General features: G+C 38.8%; 2 protein-coding genes across 5 annotated transcripts; one reads left to right on the top strand and one right to left on the bottom strand.

The window, feature by feature from the left end:
- Positions 1-127: 127 nt before the first annotated feature.
- RB195_004382 (uncharacterized protein) lies at positions 128-12,822 on the bottom strand (the record flags this gene model as incomplete). The annotated part of the gene is made up of 37 exons (XM_064182207.1): positions 128-323; positions 597-682; positions 747-821; positions 1,063-1,209; positions 1,360-1,478; positions 1,565-1,733; positions 2,016-2,124; positions 2,837-2,957; positions 3,035-3,136; positions 4,570-4,666; positions 4,881-5,000; positions 5,055-5,168; positions 5,305-5,430; positions 5,536-5,647; positions 5,760-5,923; positions 6,311-6,388; positions 6,796-6,857; positions 6,918-6,966; positions 7,022-7,119; positions 7,203-7,311; positions 7,632-7,740; positions 7,806-7,968; positions 8,060-8,162; positions 8,260-8,396; positions 8,705-8,810; positions 9,220-9,324; positions 9,449-9,608; positions 9,668-9,759; positions 9,811-9,891; positions 9,969-10,071; positions 10,233-10,393; positions 10,465-10,566; positions 10,622-10,703; positions 11,064-11,192; positions 11,249-11,382; positions 11,682-11,789; positions 12,685-12,822. 37 exons carry the CDS (start codon positions 12,820-12,822, stop codon positions 128-130), a joined length of 4,266 nt encoding a protein of 1,421 aa, XP_064033474.1.
- Positions 12,823-13,744: 922 nt separating this feature from the next.
- RB195_004381 (uncharacterized protein) lies at positions 13,745-22,152 on the top strand (the record flags this gene model as incomplete). Of its 4 annotated transcripts, none has more annotated exons than XM_064182206.1 (31): positions 13,745-13,816; positions 13,905-14,045; positions 14,103-14,161; positions 14,214-14,305; positions 14,688-14,793; positions 14,877-14,943; positions 15,046-15,243; positions 15,307-15,479; positions 15,534-15,666; positions 15,734-15,845; positions 15,919-16,038; positions 16,217-16,308; positions 16,471-16,554; positions 16,615-16,749; positions 16,810-17,028; positions 17,108-17,172; positions 18,183-18,285; positions 18,385-18,444; positions 18,529-18,738; positions 18,962-19,057; positions 19,121-19,303; positions 19,432-19,630; positions 19,852-19,970; positions 20,022-20,084; positions 20,249-20,340; positions 20,736-20,865; positions 20,938-21,144; positions 21,202-21,419; positions 21,473-21,565; positions 21,789-21,957; positions 22,045-22,152. In XM_064182206.1, the coding sequence occupies 31 exons, from the start codon at positions 13,745-13,747 to the stop codon at positions 22,150-22,152; spliced, it is 3,918 nt and encodes a 1,305-aa protein (XP_064033470.1). The 4 variants fall into 4 exon arrangements, with proteins under 4 accessions (XP_064033470.1, XP_064033471.1, XP_064033473.1 ...); XM_064182205.1 differs by having other exon boundaries at positions 14,856-14,943; XM_064182204.1 differs by lacking the exons at positions 18,183-18,285; positions 18,385-18,444; positions 18,529-18,738; ... (10 more) ...; positions 21,789-21,957; positions 22,045-22,152 and having other exon boundaries at positions 14,856-14,943; positions 17,108-17,215.
- Between the last annotated feature and the right edge of the window lie 698 nt (positions 22,153-22,850).

The following is a 22,850-nucleotide window of genomic DNA, read 5'->3' as shown; positions in this document are numbered from 1 at the left end:
CAACATCCTCGATAAAACGACAAATGTCATATTTTACAATCCGAAAATAGATAGCAAAGTATTGTAAAAATGAGATCAATGACTTGCAAAAAAATCGCAAAAGAAATGATAATCTATATTTACACATCTAATGATCTGCTGCGGTTCCCGCAGTATTCATATCACTAGTTCGGTCTGGAGCATTAGCTCGGGATGTCTTTAGCAGTGTAGCCAGATCTGGACGGCTTACTGAGCTCATTTTTGCTGTACAGTCTTCGTCCTTTTCCTTGTTTGAAGAAAACGAGGTGTAAAACTTCAGACGCTCCCTCATCCTCGGAGGAAATCTGAATGAAAGGTTTAGAAGAGAAGAAAAGAGAATTCATTACTGTAGTTCACGATGGTCCCATCTCGACCATACATACACTTTTGCTTCTGCACAATGTATAAAAAAAGCCACTTTTTTTCAAAGATTCCTGCAAAACCGATACCAAAGCATCCGCTGTTTCACTATTTATGTGTGAACATATAAAATCATTCTCTTGCAGAATTTTTATGTGAAAACTTCTTTCAGAATAGAAAAAAAAACAGATTTGCCGTGGGCAAACAGACTTGCTCACCTCGGAAAAGCGGCCTCTGCTTCTTTCCTCAAGAAGTCGCCCACGAACATGTATTTAAAATAATAAAGTAGATCACACAGTTCATCCTGAAAAGTGAATACGAAGATTTAACTTTAGGTAAGAAAGTTACCGAAGGAGATGGAAACCTACCCCATGTAAAATATCTCCGTAGCGTTCTGTGATATCACCAATCTTCGTGTACAGTATGCTAACAACTTTCAAACTCTATAATGTTGTACAATATAAAGTGATGGCAAAGCAATGTGAACATTTGAAAAAATCGCTTCAAATATGCATGAAAGTAAGACCGTTGAAAAGACCGAAAAAGATCTGCAAGAAACTACTACAGTAATAGCTTCTTACAGATCTTTTTCGGCCAAATTCACGTTGGCAATCCAACAAATAATAATAAGAAGAACCCATAAACACAAACAAGATGACTATTTCAGGTAATAAGAGAGACTACCTCTTCATGCTTGACCTTCTCTCTCCAATCATAGCATCTTTGCAGGAGTGGAACCACAAGCCTTAGGGCATACCACAAATCATTCTCGGTATTTGCCCTGCTGCACACTTCACCAGCAAAAGTGGATATCAGTTTGGACAATGATGTCTGGAATCAGGTGAATTTTTGCACAGTAAAACTCATAATTTTTCAAGTAAAACTTGACCAATTTCATAGCACTGCCTTTATATGCCTTTATATTTTAAATAAACGAAATTTGTTAAAGGATCTAACAAGGACAAAATTAACAAAGCTGACCAAATTGCTGTGATACCAATAGGCTTGTGCCACAACATTAACTATAAGTGGTCGGCTGGCCATTTGTAGCAGTTGTCGCTCCTCAAACTCGTCAAACACTATTTCTTCGAACGTCATCTCTGTAAAATCGTAGATCAAAACATCTCCCATGTTCATCTCTGCGAATGTGAATTCGGGTAGCATCATAACATCACCACCGACTAACCTGCCAACACTCCGCTGTCAATAACAGCAAGAAATTCGTTCTGTAACACCCTACAGTACGCTTCAGGCAATGCAGTCAGGAGTAGTGCGATAGCATTTAACATTAGATATGGCCGAGGAGGTTGAGCTCTCGAGCTCACTAGTAGATTGATCATCGCAGGTACGATGTGCTAAAAAGTCAAGCATTCATTTTAGAAAAAAAAAGATTTCGAGAAAGAAAAAGAAAAAAATGGACGTTTCACAACAATTTCAAAAACAAAATTAGTTAAAGATTCAGCTATAGATTTGTATGTGACGCAAATTAGCAACCATTAATTTCCTTTCCTCTTACATAAAACCAGATAACTATGAAAAGCAAAACTTCTTCACAGCCATGGAAATAAGGCAAAGAGGATATTGGATTCTTGGATCTTCTATCGATATTAAAGGACAACAAGCATTAAAAATCTTACCTCGGGTGTATGCGGACTAGCGAGAAGCTCAATACAAGCCAAGTAGAGAGCCTGTGCAGCCGGCGGATACTCAGCAAATCGCCAATCAGGTGCAACATATGAGGGTGGGCTAGAAGCAAAGAAATCAGGTAGAAATGGATGGGTATCAGCTGACAAAGTGTCCCTTCATTAATTTTTTTTTGGTCATTTACCACATGAATTTACATAAGATAGTGTCTCCAGAAAGAAATTTTATTAATTAATTTATATTTTATTTATAATTATATATTAATTTTATTATTTTCAGAAAAAAAAACCGTTGTGGAACCTTACCTCACTAAATCATAAAACAACTCAAAGGAAGCGTTAAAATATCAAAAAGGCAGTAAGCTCAGAAGAAAAGTCTAATTTGAGAAATTTTTTCCCGTCTAGGAGCAGTTTTAAAAGCTATTATTTTTGAAGAAAAAACACAACCAAGTTATAAGATATCCTCCTACAAAGCGTGGTCGAGGGAAACCTGACAATTTATCCATTTGATGAAGAAAGTACGTAGTAAATGAGCATAAGATCTTTTGATAGCATTGTGAAAGAACGGTGTTTTTCGAGACCCTCTAAAAGTTAACGCTTTTTAAGATTTGGAGACAGTAGTCCCCTCTTATTACACTAATTACGAGTTAGAGTCAGTTTTAGAAGTATTCTCCGGTGATCTAAGATAAATACATTGAGTGGCACCTTCACAATACGTGCAGATTGCTCTAGTGGATATTCTTCAATTTCTTCCCGTGTTAATTACATTAAAGAAAAATATCTTTCTGAACAACAACATTTTGTTTAAAACTCACGTAAGTATGAATTCGCTACATGTTATTATTCTGTCTGCCAATTCATATACAAGTTCTTCGAAAGAGTAAACTCTCTGATGATTATCGTTTATGAACGACTGAGTGAGGGAACTTTGATCACCTGAAATTTTCATAAATACCTAGAGGTTCAATACTTCAGATTCAAAGAGAAATAAATCAATCCAACTATTGAATTACCTTGGCACAAAATCGCCAGAACAAACTGCCTAGCTCTTGGGTGATGGCCCAACTGCTCATGCATACAGAATAGAATCGTATAAAGAAATGTGATTGGATATGCTAAAAATGAAAAACTAAACGTCAAGATAGCAACAATCGTCCGAGAGTACATATCATAATTTCCGAGAAAAAATGCTTCTATTTTAAGAGTAGCTCTGTTCATTAGCGTTAAAAATCAAGCAATCAGCAATCCGACAAGCTCGGAACGAATTTCCTTCTCCACTCAAGCAAGCTCACGCGAAAACTGATTTATTCTGATGACGTTAAAGTTAAAGTTTCTATCGTTAAACAATCCGCTTGGGATGCGCCCCCCATCCCCCGTTCACTTCAATTCAGAATCGTTTGAGGTTTACGAACATGTACCTGGCCCATTCAGTGACTTGCGGTGGCTAGCCGATGTGTCAAGTCAGTGTTTTCATCCCGACAGTCTGGTACCAATTTATCGACCCCGGAGGGATGAAGGCTTGGTGAGCACTAGGGCGGATTCGAACCTTCATCGACGGGCATAGCGGAACCTCTTACCGACTCCGGTACACCCGCGCGGAGGACAATCAGACCATTGGCACCATAGACCATTCCTACTCTTCACACTGGCCTCTACGATTAGGAATTGAGTTGCCGTGTCATGGCGAATCCCAAAGTGATGATCAACTCCGCTTAGTTTATCTTTTATCCTTATTTGTCGAAATTTGGAAATATTCGATATTTGTCCTAAGCCTGGTGCCGTGAGACAATAAGCTCATATTTATGACAATATTTCATTTCCCTATGCAAAATTGTTTGAAGAGATCGTCCAAAATTTGCTCGCTTACTGTAGTACCAGCCATCTGTCCAAAAATGTCGAGAGCTCGCTGAAGATGATCACACAACAGGGGCAGAGTCTCGGACCGACAACGGATTTCCCGGTTCTCGTTCCAGTTTTCTGATATTTGATGGATATTGTTAGTGTGAGGTTATTTTATGTGATGATTATTTTGTAACGTTCGTTTGTATGTGATTCCTTCTTTCTTCTCTTTCGAGAATAGGAGAATGAAGTTATTCCGAGTAAAGCAATCACATTTCAAGCCCATAAACAGCCCCATAGTCTTCTGCGGAATATCGCGGGTGAACTTCAAAATTAAAAAGAAAACATGATAATCCTAAAAGTTGATGAAAACTAATATGCTCATTTAATCCTTGTATTTTCGTATGCTTTCTTCTTGTATATCCACTTTAGTTGCAAACTGGTTAATTAGACGTTATTGCATGTCTACCATTTTCGCAAGAATTTCCGTTGAAATCATACTGTAACGAAAATTCCCGCGGAAACTGACCTAGTTGCTCATAACATTCGCTTTTATTTCTTTTGTACGAAAAAAAGTCATGTCGATAGAAAGGGAAAACTGTTCTACCATCCAAAATAGTAGACACCATCAAACTAAAGTGATTTGTGATGTAGACGAAGCGCTGGCATATTTCTCAACTCCTATAACTAGAAATTGAACAATACTTACGGTGAAATTTGTAAATCGGTCCACATGTAGTCAATATTGTTGAGAAAATATTGTCCACCTGCAGCTCGAGGGCTCGGGCTAGCGTAAAATCGAGGATCTGAAGCAGATGGTCCAATAAGCATTCACTGAAACTTTTGCAGGAGAAAGGAGAACATTAAGAAATCGAAGAAGCAAATAACATATAATTTACAAGTTAAAATAGCTTAAAAGTGCTAAAAGAACAGCGATGCATTTAAAATGGATAATTGTCAAGGAAAATATCACCGAAGGTGCAATGATAAAGAAATCAGAAACACCAAAATTGCACTCACCGGTAGCAACCGCTCAATCAAACTGCCATAGTATATGGGATAATGCGCTCTTGGGTTTATCATCTCAGCCATCATTGGGGGCCGGTTAGCCATCTCAGCAAAGGTCATCTCTGGGAATTTCTGTAAAGTTCCGAAAATATTCGCTGCTAAAACCATCAAAGTTTTGAAACTAACTCTGTGGTACTCCGCAAGACGTCGGAAATGTTCAGGAGCATCCACGTCGCGCTTTGGAATGTAACGACAGTAGAAATCAATACGTTCGTTGATTTCAGAACAGTTAAGAAGGGCCTGCAAGTTTGAATCGTAACATATGCAGAGAGAAATGAAGAACATCACAGAATAGACGAAGTTTGTTGGGATGCAGTTAGATCTATTGATCCTGGTGTAGGAAGAGGTAAAAAAAGAAAATCCCAGAGCAACGTACCTGCACAATGACCATAGCAATTTGGCTGGCATGGTCCGTCGCTGGATGCAGGACCAGTGAGAGTAATAACCGATCAAAAGTCATCACATGTCGATGAAATACCATCATGTTAAGAACACGAATCATCTAGAGGGAATATAGACCAGAAATATTCGGTAGTCAGGGGGAACACACAAACTGGTGAATTTACAAGATCTAGATGGGTCATAAATTCAAAATGAAATCACATACCATAGGCAAAAACTCCTCAGAATTCTTTTCAGCACTGCATTGAGAAATGATATAATCAGTTAGGGCATTAACAGCTAAAACATGTTCTCTGCAGGTTTGACGATCGAGTATCCTGAATTTCAGCATAGTTTATGCGAGAAATCCAACAAATATTATGCTAAAGATGTCAAGTTCAAATAATGGATATAAAACAAGTTAAACTATCCTACACGAAAATAACATACTGATAAATCACTGGTGATAGCATTTGATGCTCCGGAGGACTTTCTATAAGATACCGGAAGATCACACAAAGAATCGTTGGCTGACGTGATGGCATCGACATATACTCCATCCATGACATTTCTGGTTGGCCTCGCATTTGCATAAAATCGGTGTGTACCTCTCTCTGAAAATTTTTTTTTTGAAAATATGGTTTGTAGACTTAGTAAGTCATTGCCCCATGCACAGGAAAAACAAGAAAAAGAAACTAGAAAATTGTAATTAGGACAAAAATGTCAAAATGTTTGATTTCCATCAATTTATTTGGAATTTGCTAACGAGTTCGACTTGAGTTCACGATCGCTTATGTTTTACGAGCACGCTTGAATCTATACAATAACCTATGGCAATCATCCAATGTGCCAGACAGTGTTTTAGCCTCTAAGACAGCCCGGCAAAAACCCATAGTGATAAAAGTTTTGGTTGCCCTAGAACCATGCAGTCGCACTGGAACCTTATACCATTGCACTGCATCAATTAAATTGTCATTATCGATTGAAGAAAAGAAATTTACCTGAAAAGCTTCAGCCTTCGCCGGGTCCTCCTCGACAGAGATCGCCGTTCGTTGAGCTACTAGCGGCAAAGACGACAACTGAAAGTCCTGGGATTTTCAATACATAGGCGCACTGTATATGAGCGAACGGAAATTCTTTAATATAAGTGATATAACAATGCAATGTACAATAATGTAGTAATTCGATATAATATAAAATATAAAACTCTCGTAGAACTTATATTCAAAGCAATAGAACACCGGCAAATTCGAAAAGAGGAGCACTTGTGACCATTTAAACTAAAACTGAAAGGTAGCACATAACAGTAGTGTCTACTCTTTCATCTCTCAGTTCCGTCACTGTATACTGTACTGTAACCATATGAATATGAAAAACTACACAGACACAAGGTAATACATCTCTCTCAAACAAAATGAGAAGAAGAATTGCAACTGATTCAGCAGTTAGTTCAAGTCTATGACGCTATTTTATAGCAATACCGTACCTGACTTGGTGCCCAAGTATAGACTTGGTTGATACGCATTAATTCAGGATCACTTTCGATTCCTGAAAATATGCCGCTGACTACTACAAATAAACGTAGTTAGAAACGCATATCCAACCCACCAATGATTTTCATCGCTCTCATCATTGTGATCAACAACATTCGAACTATCTAAAAATAAACTCTTTGGTTTCTACAAGGAGTTATGTTTGAGCAATTACTTTACCTCGGGGCAAACCACAAGTCTGCCTGCTCTGGTATTGTCCATCGGATTGTAAACCAGCCAAGAATTCAAATTTAACAGAGTATTCCCAAAAGCATTATCTACAACAAAACAGTCAGGATTATTTCCCTTCCAAAATTTCGAATATAACCCACAAAGTCCGATAAGCAAAAAGAATTCTTACCCACAAACAAATGGGCAAGACTTATGGTATCCGGGAGCAAATTCCATGCCCATTGACGCATAAGAGTGTGCTCCATGGCAGAATAGAGACCGTGGTTGGATGCAACATGCTGGAATATTATTTCGTATACTAAATATACGTAGCGCTGATGGCACTCAAACATAACGCGTTGAGTGGTCTCTCAGAATCTTTCGATCAAAGAGACTTTTCAGTTATCTTCGAAATTAACACGGAAACTGTCTTCATAGAGAGAAGTAGTTCCAGAAATTAAACTAAATAACGGTGACTAAATAAGAACGAAAACGAGAAGAACGACTTACTAGAAGTACTAGGAATTCTGTACTCAAGGTTAACCTCATTATAAGTTCATTTCACTTCTTTGCTCTTACCAATGAATTATTGAAGTTATAAAAATATAATAAGACCCACAGGTTGCGCCATGGCGCTATGAATAGTCATGCATAACCGCAATCCAGCTGGTGTGGGATCATGCGTGTGCGACATTGCTGCGCGAAAGTTCATAGGGATTGATGGTAGCCTAGAAAGACACAACCTAATTTTGCAAATTTTCAGAAAGAAGTCCTCAGAACGAGCAAGAAATACCTGTAGCACAACAAGTCTAGCAGCATATAGCACTGATCCTTATGATTTAGTCCATCGGCTGGGGCTGGCGAGAGAGCCGCTGTTATGGATCTGTTCAGGATGGCGATAAAGTTCGTGAGACCATAATCAAACTCGATTGAGGTTAAGATCCTAGCACATGTCTCTGAAAAAGCAAGGTCGAAATACTACAGATTAGCAGGGAAAATGTCACCTATTCATACGGTGAAGTTTAAAAAAAATCTTCAAACACTCACCAACGCAAGCAGGGCTTGGAAGCCGATCAACCTTATGGAGCGATACAAAACAAGTCGAGATTAGAAGATTGATCTTTGCTCTCAGGGTTAAAGCATCGAGAAACTGAATTGCAATTATTTTTCCTCAAATTTAAAAAAGAAAAACACGATTTTTTATGCAGTAAAAGTCACAGAAGGAACGAAAAGTGCCACCAACAAACCTGCATATCGAAAGCGTCCAACTTATTATTGGCTGCTCGCCCATACGGTAAGATGTGTGGCTCGTCAGTAGGTTGTCCATCTAACCGTTGTTGGAAAATAGCATGAACATTTCGAGAAATAGGTGATTCGTGCCGAACTGAAAGAGAGAAGCCTGCGTAGCAACACCTGACTGTGTTGGGGTATATGGCGGAAAAAAAAGACAGTTTTCCCTCAAAACAACAACGTGAAACCAGATCAGCAACATAGCAGGTAAGAAAGAAGAGAATGGTTTTGCTGGAGTATGAGAGGTAATGGTTGTTATTTCCTCCAGAGGAAATTATAAAAACATGTCTGGCATTAAATCCAAATAGCGCTACACAATGGACACTCCTTACTTTGTCTCATGGCAGCGTTGCAAATGAGCAGCTTCCAATCACTATAAACAGGCGAAGATAATCAACTTACAGGCATTATCCAAAACTGCTTGCATGGCTTCATCCGGCGGACCTGTGTTTGATCGAACAAACTCGATTTGGTTAGCCAGACACTCACTAGGAGGCGGGAGTCCTTCCTTAACGAGGTAAACGTCATAAAAATCGAGAATAAAAACTAGGAGTGTCGACATCAAGGCGCGCAGGAGAGAAAAATAGAACCACTTTCCAGAACAGAAATCTTCCAACGAAAAAAGTTCTCAGTTTGGGAACTTAGCTCACAATTCACATGCTTGGTAAAAATACCATTATGCATTCAGTAACTAGTTAGTTGACTGGTGGTTCTTTATTTAGTCCATCTAACTACCACCATTCCTTTTTGTGGAACTCGTGAATGATTATTATTTCGTTTCTTTTGCCCCATGCATGAAAATTTTGTGATAGGCAAGTAAGGAACACAAAACAGAAAAAATTTCAAATGGCTCAATCTCTAATAGACGTATATTCTTGAGGGTAATTCAAAGAAATAGAATTTTAAAAAAAACGAACCGATCCATCTAGGATATTCCACATACAGGCTGCAGCTAGAAACCTCACTAACTGTGAAGGATGATCTGAGGCGCCAGTCCACACAACGTCATCGCTAAAGAGCAGCTGAATGCAAACCGCATAAATGGAATACGTGGAATGAAGGAAAAATCGTGAAAAGAAGGGTAGAAAAGGTATTCCAACGAAATATTTTCAGAGTGAAATGAAATCGGAAATAAGAACTGCTTACATTGTACAATCTGGCCATCTCCTCCACTTGCTCTTTCTGCAGATGTGGCTGGAATGTACCAGCAATTTGAAGCATTATCCACATCACTTCATCTCGTGCCCTTCGATATCCGGTCTTCACAAGGACGTTCGACAAAAGACTCAACAACCGGGTGAGATTTCTAAACCGAGCAGTTTTTATCCACAGAAAGCAAAAAATGAACAAAAAGTTCAAACTCACATGTGTTTCTGCGTAATTCCATACATTATGATGCTCATAAGATTTTCCCACTGGTATCGAGGAATCTCCACCTCTTCGGGTAATTTTTGCACCTTCACAAGAAATAATAACGAAAAAAAAATGAAGATTTAGTAAACTCTCACCTCTGCCATTGTTTCACTAATCAGCACTGATAGGATCTCATCCCACTGAGTTCTACCGTGAGTTACTTGACGAAGAAGTCCCTGAATAACTAAGAATCGTCAAATTGAACACTTATGAAACAAAAAAAAAGTAAATAAGAATTATTTCATATAGTTACCGATAAAACCTCCTTCCCACGTGGTTGTCTAATTACCGTATAAAGTAAGTACGTTTGCGGCGCTCTTAACTCAGCCTTGTACGGTAGATAGGGTGCTCGATGGCTGAATGGTAGGAAACATTTTTCAAAAATAGAGACAAGCCAAAAAAAAGCAAGATCCTAAATTATGAAGATAGAAAGGCTCGATGTACGACACCAACCGTATTTGAAACTTTAAATCAATAAGTGAGGATAAAATTAAAGACAGAGAAGTCATCACCTAACCTGATTTGAGTGGTCAAGTGGTCGATTCGGCAGGAAGCTGCAGAGGCAGCAAATGATGGATGAGCGGGTAGAGGGAACAGAAAACACCTTCCGATCACGTAGCTGAGCTCAGCCACGGCGCGAAAATACATAATCAGCTCAGATAACCTATGTGCCAAGCGCTGAAAACACGAATGATATCAGAAAATCATACCCAGAGGAATTTCTACTTCTCTGATAAACACAAACTGACCGGAAACATGTATGCTCGCTTCAGAATACCTCTACTGAGCTCTGTTAATGTGAAAATGGGAGGAATGACATTAAGATCAGGGTCGAGTATTTTTAATAGGATCTGGAAACAGAGAATAGTCCCTGCAGCGGCTATCAATAACAATAATATCACATACACGCTCTGCAGGTAGTAACTGTCGACGTTGTTCAGGGGAGAGCTGTGCAGGAATACTGTTGAACTGTTGGTAGATCAAACATCTGAATTAGTTTCAAGCATTGGTGTGAAATTCCGAAAATCACACTGAGCTGCTCAAGCTTTTAGTGGCTGAATCTATCCCATATGAGCGTGAAGAGTCCGACCAAGTACATAGCCTAATATTCAAACCCCAAGCTTCAGCGAAAAGGAAAAAATAAAACCAATTGGTATACGGTAGGAATAAACACAGTCCAGTCTAAGTGTTAAAAAACAGCAACTTTGAAGTCAGTGATTATTATAAAACCTTCGAAAAGCGTGTTTTGTAAAAGAAAAGGTTGGCGAAAAGGAGGAAACTAAGGAAACAAAGAGAAATAGAGATAAAAAATCAAGACATTAGAAATTTTTCCAGAAAGACAACTTACTTAAACAAACTTCTGACTCCTTTATAGTCCATAAGTGGTATATTTTCTTCGATAAATGTCCATTTTTGAGGATCCATAATAGTTCGCAAAGTAAAATCAGCTGTTAGTGCCAAGCCCTCCACGCACATGCTGTAAACAAAGAGGTAGTTCTAAAGAATTCTAAGGCAGCATTGCCACAGACTTACTTTATAGACAATACACCAGCGGCATGCGCGTAGTAGAGTATGGCGTCAACCACCCGTTCATATTCCTGCCTCCATTGGAGAGATGCTTCGTGAACGATGGTAACGAGTTCCATGAGTAACACGCCTCTTTCTTTCTGAATAAACGAAGAAAAAAATGGGTCAAGTAGCGTTTGGTGAGAAACGTTCAATGTACGATCAGGTTCCCATCAGTCCTACATCAAGAAAATCCTGAAGGTAGGAATACTACATCAAATAGAATTTACTATTTCCTTAAGGACGCAAGTTCGAGAGTTAAAAATATTCTCAAATTCCCAAAAAGAACGAAGAATGCAGCGAAATTCTCAAGTTCAATATGAACAGTAACAAGCTCAACTTTCGAAAAACAGTAGTAATGAATAAAACAAAACGAAAAATCACAAAAAAAAAACCAAACCTCATCCATTTTGCTGAGTAAAACAACTGCCTGCACACCAAGCATCTCATCAAAATCTTGATTTGCTGTTTGCATTTGCCAGAAAACCACTTCAAGGAAATTTTCATGCTGAAACGGTTAATTTGAAATAGAACTCGATAAAAAAATCTATTAGGCACGGTATTGTACGGAAAGTCTAGCGCTTGAAAAATCTAAATTTTTGGAATGATTTTACCCGAAACAATTAAGATTCAACAATGTATTCAAATATGGACAATCATAAGCTTCGCCTATGTGTTAGGCAAGCCAATTATGTCATTTGGCGAGAATTCAGGCGATGGCGGTGCGAAAAAATTGCCGACAGCTGTTTTGAGGTTGTCGATTCGCCAAACTTCTTCCTGTTTAGATGCCGCAAAAACGAAAGTCTGACGGTGCAGAATCCAGCAAATACGACTGGTGAGCAGCCGAACTGTGCAATTTTTTTTGCAAGTGTCCAAAGCGACGTGCAGCCCTGCGTTGTCATGCAGAGAGCGGTCAGTTGAAGTCAATTTATCTCGAATTGTGTCGGGCAATTCTTGAAGCTCATCGATGTATACGGTTGCAGTGATATTCCTGTCTGTAGGAGGTAGCTCATGGTTACGGTCGACAGAAGACAGATGTCCACTGCGCTCGTTGTTTTAAAGGCATGAATCTGCTGCAGCGAAGGTAATTGAAGTAATGGCTGAGCGTCAGGAAAAAGTGTCTTCGCCTATCGTGTTGCTGATGTTTGCGGGCGTTCTGCTCTCGTTAGATTCTTGACGCCACGCGTAGTAGATGATCGCTCGAAGTTGTTGTTCATTTATAACGCTTTAAAAATTGAAAAAAAAAAGAAAAATTCAAGACATTTTACGAGGTCCTCGTATCCGCTAGATCATTCGACTAATTTATAGGAAATTCTGGAATTTTTTTCTTTGAATTTTTGGTACAAGACTTTCCGAACAACTTAAAACTTGACCTATTTTCCATCATGGACAATTGTGCTTACCACAAACTCAATAATACATCGACGAAGTCGCTCGATATCCAACGGTCTTTCCGGAGCATTTTCATTCTCTCTCACTGTCTTGTCCTTTTCCTCCTGAATTTCGCCGGACGATGTCGGTTGAGCGACCGTCGCCGACATTGGCACTGTAAAGGATTCTGAAGAAATTTACAAGTTGAGTGGATATGAAGGAGGAATCCAATTCGTAAATTCAGAAGAAAAAGAGAGAGTGGATTTTCAGAAGAAAACATAATAGCTACACAATAAGCCAATAAGTAAGCTGAATAATAGCTCTGAATCTTAATTCTCTATTTAAGAAAAATGTTCGATGTATGAAGAGTGCATCTGTATTCACCATATTTCCAATCCAACAGCCAATCTACTATATATGGCAAAAGAGGAATGGTAGGAATTAATTTTTCCACGCATTTTACAGATCATGAAAAAGGTCTGCGCCCGTGCCAATAAATTAAAAGAAATTCAAGGGAAAATCCAGAAGACTATCACAATTATGCTACAATGTGAACGTTATAAAAAGGATTTGAAGTCTTTTCCGCTTGAAAAAAAGCCCTGATACTGGATACTGTCGGCTGTGGGACGGTGTTTATAGAATAACATCATTGGAATCCTATTCATCCTCTGAATTCTTGCCAATTTTTCTTTTTTCGATGTAGAGGGTCGTCTGCCCAAAGCACAAAAAAAACAATCGCGTTGCAAAGGAAATAAAAAGACCGGCCGTTACAAAATAAAAGAAAAACAACAAAAAATTACAAAGGAAAAACCAAGAAGTAACAAAAGACTGCAGTGAAATTCTCAACAGCAGGAAATGGGGAGTCCGAGTTATCCTGGACGAGCTACACGAAGCTTTCTAATCCACGCACCATTGCGACATACGTACAACGTCACATAAGTAACGGACATTTCCTTGCAATTACATTCCGCGGATAGTAAATATAACGCTGTTGTGTTATTTTCATTCAAAATCTTCCGAATGGAAAGAGATATGAAGTTAGTCCTTATTCTATCATGGAAGGGATCTTTTTCTTATGAGTTTCGCTTAGGGATGAGCCTAATGGATAACTTGTCTCAAGGGTATTTGCCAGCAGAAGTTGCTGAAGAGAGCATTTTGGTAGAGGTAGGTTGCTTCGATTGTTGTCGTGTCAGAATTTTAACCTTTAAAGCTCCTATCTTCTTGTTTTATTAGCTACTTTGATGAGTTCTAGGATGAAGTCGATATTGATACTGTTGATCCTGATGAAGTGATTTTTGTCGATGATGTCGATGACATCATTGTGCCTGAAGAAGTCTATCAGGAATGGCCTGAAGGGGTTGTGGCGCTCGAGGAAGTCGCAGGCAGAGAACAGGTCTAATTGAGCTTTTTTGAACTCTATTACTATTATTTTTACACAATTAAATTTCAGCTTGAACTGCAGAGTTTTACAAATGAGGGAGACATTATCTACGAAGACCAGGAGTATGAGTACGTGCTACAAGTTTGTTGGTTTTTCACGATTTTTATAAGCCTATTTTAGGTACACTGAAGGTGAAGTTCCAATAGAAGAAATTCCCGAGTTAAGCGAACAGCTCTCAATAGATAATCCTATTCCTGCGCGATATCTGGATGGTGAGCTACTATCTTCATAAAGTTGTATCTTTCTTCTTAACTTTCTTCTGCTCTAAAGCTTTAACCTGGAACTACATTGCCTAGGGAATTTTATTCGTACAGAACTTCATTTTTAAATGCCTAATGCTCTTTTCTGGATTTTTGGCCTTTTGGCTTTTGGCGAAAATTTTTTTTCAGGCATTGGGTATAGGTTTTTTCAAGAAAATGTTTCTTCAGTGAACCAGTCATTTTCTGAAGCGCTGTGGCTGTTTTTCTTTGACTTAACCGCGACCTTCCAGTTTTTTTTTCCAATATTTCCTATTTTATACTAGATAGATGAAACCTCGCGTTTCTCATAAGTGACTGCCTTATTACCTACTCCCACACATCTCATAAAATTTAGAAGATGGAAACGAATACACAGAAGATGAGTTAGTGCCAATTGAAAGTCCAAACGCTGCTGAATTTGAAGAGCAACAATTGGATCCGTTGTTGAATAAAAGTCGCCGGTGCGTAGTATTCACATATTTGTTTGGGGTATCTTTGTTCACACTTTTCTCTGCGTTTTCAGGGATTCTGTTGCTGTTTCTAGAAAACCGCCAACTATTGTCCAATGTGAAGTATGTGGTGTTGTAGTGAAACATCCTTCGAAAATAGAGGTAAGAAACTCCTTTATCTCTTGTGGTCTATTGTTTACTGACTCATTTTTTTACAATTCTTAGTTGGTATTGGTACTTTTTCTTTTCATGTTCGTCTTTTAGGCTCACATGCGAACCCATACTGGAGAAAAACCTTACGGTTGTGAAATCTGTGGTGCAAAATTCACGCAACGAACACCCATGCTCAACCACGTTCGTCGTCATTTGGGTCAAACTCCGTTTGTTTGTAGTTATGGATGCGGAAAGAGCTTCGTAAACAATGCTCAGAAAAATGCTCATGAGTTAAGGCATGTAGGATCGGTAAGTACTGCTGTCTATGTACCAGAACTTCTACTTCGTAATTTTTGTAGTAGTTTTCTTCAGAAACGTCTTGGCCCACCACGACCTCATTTGAAACCACCGAAACGACAAATTTGGAATAGGGCCTCGACAGAAAACCGGTCGAAACAAAACGAATCCGAAAGGACTTCAATGGTCGACTTTGCACCTCCAGTTGGACACATCGAACAACCAATTTCGGCTGCAGCAAGCAAACGGTAATTAGCCTGTGGACTTTAGATTTTTGTGCTCATGATCCACTACTGCTTTAGGCTCGACGAAGTAATTGAGTCTGTTGTTACTGGTGTCCCCATCAAGAAGAGAAAAACACGTGCCGTTCGACCTCCAATGCTTGTTCAGTGTCAAGTGTGTGGACTAATGCTTAAACATGCAAGCAAGATTAAGGTGAGCGGTTTTTTTTTATTCTCTAGGCGGGTTTTTCACCGCTGGATTTTCTAGCAGAAATTTCCAGGCTCATATACGTACGCACACCGGTGATAGACCGTATGTTTGTGTTTATTGTGACGCACATTTCAACACCTCCGGAACACTTAATATGCACGTGAAGAGGAAACACACATCAGGTGTTTAGTGCTGTCGTTTTTGGAAGTTGTTTGCTATTGATTTACCCTGTGGCAGCAGTGGTTTTTTTTTAAGGTGAGCGACCCTTCGCCTGTACTTGGGATTGTGGGAAACGTTTTGTTAGTTTATCGACTCGAAATGAGCACGAAAGAGTGGTCCATGCCGGAACAAAAAGATACGAGTGCACAGTTCCAGGTTAGATTTTGTTTCGATCTTTTCCATAATTCTGCAAGTTTTACTTTCTGAGGTGTTTCTAATTTCTCCGTTTTTTATGAGCTATTTTCTTTCAATTATTATTTCGAGAGAGTGACACTATCTTATGCTACAATCTGCATTGTCGATATGGTTAGTGTAATTGTTCTCTTTTCCCCAGGGTGCCATCGTATGTTCAGCCGTAGATGCTATCTGATGCTCCATCGCCAGCGTGAACATGGTCTTATGTTTAAGCCAGTTTTTGATCCACAGGTACGTTATTCAGTCGGTTCTTTTATTTCATTACTATAACTATTTGCTTGCCTCGTAGATTCACCTGTTTTGTGTGAACTAATCTGAATTACGTTTTCTTCCCTACTCCTAACGGAAGGTTTCTTCTCGTTTTCTGTGGTATCCGCAGTTATTCTGGTTAAGGAAATTGAGAAAGCTGAGAAGGAAGCTGATTTGGAGTTGCTCGCTGAAAAGCAGGGTAAAGTGACAGATGGATTTCGTGACCAGGTAGCATTTACTGTTTTTTCTTCTCACAATTTCTCGATGATCTTCTTTGTTTTTCTGCAGATCCTTGTTGATCCATCGACTAATATGTTAGTGCACGTGTCCGAAGATGGTATGGTACTAGAACCCATCAGCGAACATCCTGCATTTATGCAGGGCGAGTTTGTTGAAGAGACCGAAGAGCCAGAATCGGCGGAGGTGATATACTGTCAAGATTAGCTTCTTTCACTTGTAGACCTAATCTTCGCTGTTTTTCAGTTCATTAAAGAAGAGACGCAGCGCTCGAAATCTCCTGATTTATTGTTGCCGGCAGAAAACACAAAGCCTGTCCAGTACCTGATCTCTGACCTAGAGCTAGAGCCTTGTCCATCAGGCGTAGTGGAAGTCCCAGTTTTCGAGGCAGAGCTTGACGAGATGGACGAGGTCGTTGAAGAACAGGAAATGCCTGCGCTATTTGAAGAACATAAACCATTAAAGGTAAGATGGTAACAGACTTATTTAGAGTCTTTTTCGAAAATTCGTATTCTAACCATTATTTCACCTTCTGTTTTTCAAGGATCATACGACAATTGAGGAGAACTCGACCATCAAACCTCGAGTTGTTAATATTCTGAAGAGAAAGTTGCAAATAAGACATCCAGCGCGCGCTTTATTTAGGCAATAATTGTTTTGAATTGTTACGTATCAGATTGTCTTTCACTGTATGTTACATTTGAAACATTTGTAAGTTCATGAGGTTGGGTTTAGAAGCTACTAGTTGTCTTGTTACCTGTGCATTGCTTGATTCGATTTACGGGCCAGAATATTTTTAAGACTGTATGTACAGATTTAGTTGTTGCGTAGCGATTACAACAGGGAATTGGTGTTTTTCTACGCGGCACATTGTAAATTTTGAAGACTCCTTTTTTCCAGGAAGTTTTTTTGTACGAGCGTTCTGCTGTAATATTCGAGTTCCCACATTGTAATCGCCATGAGTTGTTTTGTGGTTTTATATTTGCCACGTTGTTATGATTCTACGTTACGATAAAATTAAAATATATAAACCTTTTTTGTGGTTTTTTATGGTGATATCCACACCAAACTACTTATTTATGCTCTATTTTTTCTCCTATTCTGCTTATTTGTAGTATTTCTTACTTATTTTAAATTCCAACCTTGATGTTTTACTTCTAACTCTCCTTTCCTAGTAAAACAATGGAACACAGCTCAGAATCGTCCCCTGTTTCATTTGAAAGTATCCTTTCATGACCTTTTCCTATAACCTATGACCTTCCTTGGCTATTTGAGCGAATTGTGGATTCCTCGGTATCGTACCTTTGTCCAGATCTTCTTGGAGAACTACTCTTGATCGTTTCGATCATATTGTGAACGTTTGTTATAGGAATCTTAGAGTGGAACTTAGTACTTATCCCTGTTTTTCCTCAATTTGTGGAGAACTACGAGGTGTTTTTGTTTATTCGTAATTGTCCGTACCAAGATATTATCCATCGATTGCTAGAGTTGGGCTGAATTGGGTTATTCGTTCATATGTATTTCGAAAAGTTTGCATTGTATGTACGGTGCAAACTCAGTTTGTATTTCAGTCAGTTAATCAGTTTATGTTTCCCTGTGGATTATAATAAACATTTTAGGATGTTTGAAGAGGCCACCTCAACAGTGGGCACTTCAAATGTAGGCTATGTAGGCTATGAAAGCCCAATCCACACAACTGTTGAGGAATTGGAAGTGACGGAGGTGAGCAATTTGAATGATTTTCTATTCCTTACCTTATATTTTCTTTTGTTATAGCTTCATTAGGTTATGTTTGTTTTTAATGAAATATTTTGTTTACAGGAAAGTATCCTAGATGTTGAAGAAGATCACGAAGAGCAGTACAATTATGCAGAGGATAAGGTTAGTTCTCTTGACTGATCAGGATTATAATTTTGGTTATTTTTTTTTGCCGTTATCATCAATTGAAAGTCCTATCGCTTACAGGAGCAGCGTGACTCTATTTATGAACGCACTTCTATACGAAAGTACCGCATGGTTCGACGGAAACCTGCCCAAACGTTTTACTGTAGGCCATGTAACAAAGAGATCAAGTATCCATCAAAAATTGCCGAACATCTAAGGAAGCATACCGGTGAACGGCCGTATCAGTGTCAAATCTGTGGTGCTGGTTTCTCACAAGGGCATGTTTTAAAGGTGAGTGGTAGTCATGGTGCAAAACTTTGGGACGTGTTCTGTTTTAGATAGAATGCGCTTCTTAGTGCTCATTTATTTTAATGAAATGACTTTTTAAAATTAAAAGATCTTGTAATTCAAATGTTTTCGAGCCAGATAATGTCAGATATTAAAAAAGGAGTAGGCTTCTGTGAACGAGTTGAATTACTTTAACTTAAATACCGTTTCCATCGTTCTTTTTAAGGTACATCTTCGAGGTCACCATGGAGAACTCCCTTACAAATGCTCCTACTGCCCTCATTCGTTCCAGTCGCTTGCTCTGAAGAAACAACACGAAAAAGTCATTATTTCTTTTATTTCCCCTAATCTCATGTTTTGTTCATAAGTAATTAAAATATTTAAGACTCATTACCAACCAGAAGTGAAAGATGATCCACCAATAGATACGATAGTAATTCAAGAAGGTGTAGAAGCGGAAACTGAGGCTATTGTGGACACTGCACATGCAGGAGAAGTAGCAGTGGATTCTCATGTGTATGCATGTCCTATTGTGGAGTGTGGCATGCAAAGTCAAAGCAAGGAAGAGGTTTGACGTCTTCTATTTGTGTGTTTTTCGCCCGTTTGAATGCGTTTTTGTGACCTCATATTTAGATAAAACCCCATTTTTCTATATCCTTGTGTTAAATTCTCACAATACGTTAGTTTTTTTTGTAGGTGGAGGAACATATCGCTGTTGTCCATGGTGAAATGCAAGAGTGGATCGAAGAAGGAGGGGAGCCAGAAGTGTATGAAGATGGTACAATGGTGGTTAATGCCGCAGAAGAAGGGCAAGAGCAAGAGATTGCTGCTGAACAGCATTCAATCATGGTAGCGGATGATCAACAATACGGATATTATCCTTATGATGAAGAAAGTGAGTACACTTTGTTATACTGAAGAACGTCGTCTTTAATTGTAAATTAATATCACAAGAGGTTCAAATCTACTTTTTCCCCGCCAAAATATTCAACCATCCAAGTCAGTTACTGGGTAGTCTAAAAGAAGACTATCTAAATACTCGTAGCAGTAAAAAACTTTAAGACTGCTCACTGCTTTACTGTAGCTCAAATGCAGGATCACATTAAGTATTTACAGCAATGGTGATGGAAGGTCAACCTGTTGATACAATCGAACTTCAACGGCCTCCTGTAACCCTGGATAACGCTATCCCTCGAGAAGCACCCGCGCAGAATTTCCCCAATGAACCACTACGAGTGAGTCACAAGAGAAATTAGTTGAACATGGCCTTTGCAATGAATTTCTAGATATACGAGCACTACACTTACGTGGATGATCCGAATGTTCCGCCCCCTACTGAGGAAATTGAGGTGAAAAAGAGAAAACGACTATTTCTTCTGTATTTCTCGCATCAAATCCCGGAAAATCACTTTTTCGTAGGATTTTGATTTCCATTTGAGATTTGATTTGAGAGTGTGGAAATATCAAAAAGTTGTATGCTGCACTCCAAAGTGTGTATAGATTGAGATTTCAGATAGAGACGTCAGAGCAACATTACATGCTAGACGCCAGAAATCCCACGAATATTCCCTTGCAGCGAACGATTGTTTATGATAATATTGTTAGGTCAGTTCTTGCTTAAATTCCTTTTTTACATTCTGTATTGCTGAAAACACAACCATTATTTCCCTCTCTGGATATTGAATCTTGAATTCCTTGACTTTGTAACTGCGCTTTGTTGGCAATGGGTGCTGTAGAAGGGACAAGCGCGAACCTCTAATTTTGTTGTAGAGGGAAACCTCGGTCTTCATTATACCAGCTATTGCAATCTGCATACTGTTATTCGTTAATCATAAATGCGTCAATTAACATTCGGTAAAAGAATGAGCATTTTTCATTTTTATTTAGCACCAGAAAGAAATTCCTAGCTTAAGCGTTGTCTTAAAATTAAAATTACGTTGTACAGTTGTAGTCGACACCAGTAATGTAATTTTATGAGGATCGTAAATAGTCAAATTTAGCAGCGATGATATATTTGACATTAATCTGGCCGAAGACATACCTGTGGAAGACCGTGTTCGGGTACTCATTGATCCAAAACCTCCGAAGAAAGGAAGACTTACTTGCGATGAATACTACGATAGAATGATTGTAAGTATTTGAGTCGATCCATCTAGAGACTGGACTGAGACATATCTTTTCCTATTATTTTATTTCCTTAAGAACAAAAACATGCAAGAAATGGAAGTGGATGCGGCGATGATAGAGATGGCAGCACCTCTTAGACATGTTCGATTGATGACCGAGGAGGGTCCAGTGGTCATAGCTCAGCCTAGTGGACGAATGAGACGTAATCGATTGATCCGATCACAGTCGGATAAGCAACATGGTGCTAGGAATTTGGACTGGATAATAGACGCGGTTGCTAGGGTAAGCGGATCCATACGTTCATGCGTCTTCCTTTAGTATTGTTCTCCTGCGTTTCAGGGCCTAGATGTTGATTCTGCTAGTCCGCATAATCGCCGGAAGCCGGTTATGCATAAATGTCAGTACTGTGGACGGATTGACAAATATCCGAGTAAGATCAAAGCCCATATGAGAACACATACCGGTGAAAAGCCATTCAAGTGCGAAATTTGTGGTATGACCTTTGCGCAGAGAACTCCTATGCGCTTGCACGTACGGCGGCATTTGGATCAAAAACCGTGAGCCTACTATTATTGATTGATAAGGGACACGAAAATTTCACTTGTTTTAGGTACATTTGTAATATAGAAGGCTGTGATCTGCGTTTCGTGTCCGGTGCACTGTTAAACTACCATCAACAAACAAAACATTTCATGACGAAAAGGTGTGTTTGCAGTGATTTTAAGTTGTTTAATTGATTGAATCCCCCACAGAAATATATTGATAAAGCTGACATTTGGTGCAGTTACAGCGTGACAAAATCTCATATAAATCTAAAGAGTGCGGTTGCAGATTGTTTGCTACCTGGGTTGTTAGAGAAGATGAATTTTCAGTTTTTGTCTGTGACTTCTAAAGTAATCTATTACTTACGTACTTTGATTTTTCAGATACATTTGCCTCAAGGGCTGCGGCCGTTTCTTTGCCAGCGCTAGAAATCAACGAAATCATGAGGCAAGATGTTTCTATAATACAGAACAAGCCAATGACTTTGGCGATGCGATCTATGAGCATCTTGTCTATAATGATCAAGAAGAAGAGGAGGCTAGCGAGAATGAGGTGAGATGCTTTATTTGGAAACTTTTTCTCTTCTTTTTTTTTGAAAAATTGGGGAGAAAAACGCAAGCAACTTGATGTTTATTTTAGGTTGAGGAAGAACTCGAAGAGGCATTAGAAGCTGTTGAGACTTCGTTGAATGGTTCAGATACAAAAGTCCAAGAAACCGAAACGCAACCACAATTTTTGCATCAATAGCAAGAAGGAAGTATACCGATTTATTTTCTTATAATTTCTAGTCATATTTCTGCTCTTATATGCTTTATAATTCCAAAGTTTTTCTATTTATTTCTAGTACATTTGACTGTGGCTAAAAGAAAAAAATGCCCTGTCAAGCGACTGCCGCTCTTTTACCGTTCACTTTGCTAGTTTTCGAATCTTCGGAAAATTTTTAGATATCATTTTTAGATGTACTGGTGGTTTTACTGAAAGTTTATGTTAAGATATTGCCAAACAAAAGCTTGAGTATTCCTGGCGGATATATTTAGCTGTTCGTGCTCCAGGAGAAAAAAAAAAACGGGTTCCTCTCAATTTTCTGAGAAGGATTTTCATCTTATAGTTCTAGCGATCGTTAGGTGAAGATGTCTTATATTCTTCATATGCTCAATGTGAATAGAAATATGTATGTGTTTTGTACGTTGTTCACTTAATTCTGGATATTGGATGTTATTGTTAATGAAATTGCTAATAAGAAAGATGTGCAATTGTACCGTTGCTACATTTAGCTGGTAGTATAATTTAGGAATGATAGCCTCAAACTGTAGTTGAAAGGAAGAAATATGGTGAAATGCACACAGTTACAAAGGTTTCATCTCAATCTGACTACTGATCCTTCGGGAACATTTCTGTCGTGACACTACGCATTAAGAGCATCTTTTGCCCGGAGAAGAACGCGA

The sequence above is a fragment of the Necator americanus genome, chromosome I, assembly GCF_031761385.1.
Source record: "Necator americanus strain Aroian chromosome I, whole genome shotgun sequence".
Lineage (NCBI taxonomy): Eukaryota > Metazoa > Nematoda > Chromadorea > Rhabditida > Ancylostomatidae > Necator > Necator americanus.
This window is presented reverse-complemented; position numbering and strand designations above follow the sequence as displayed.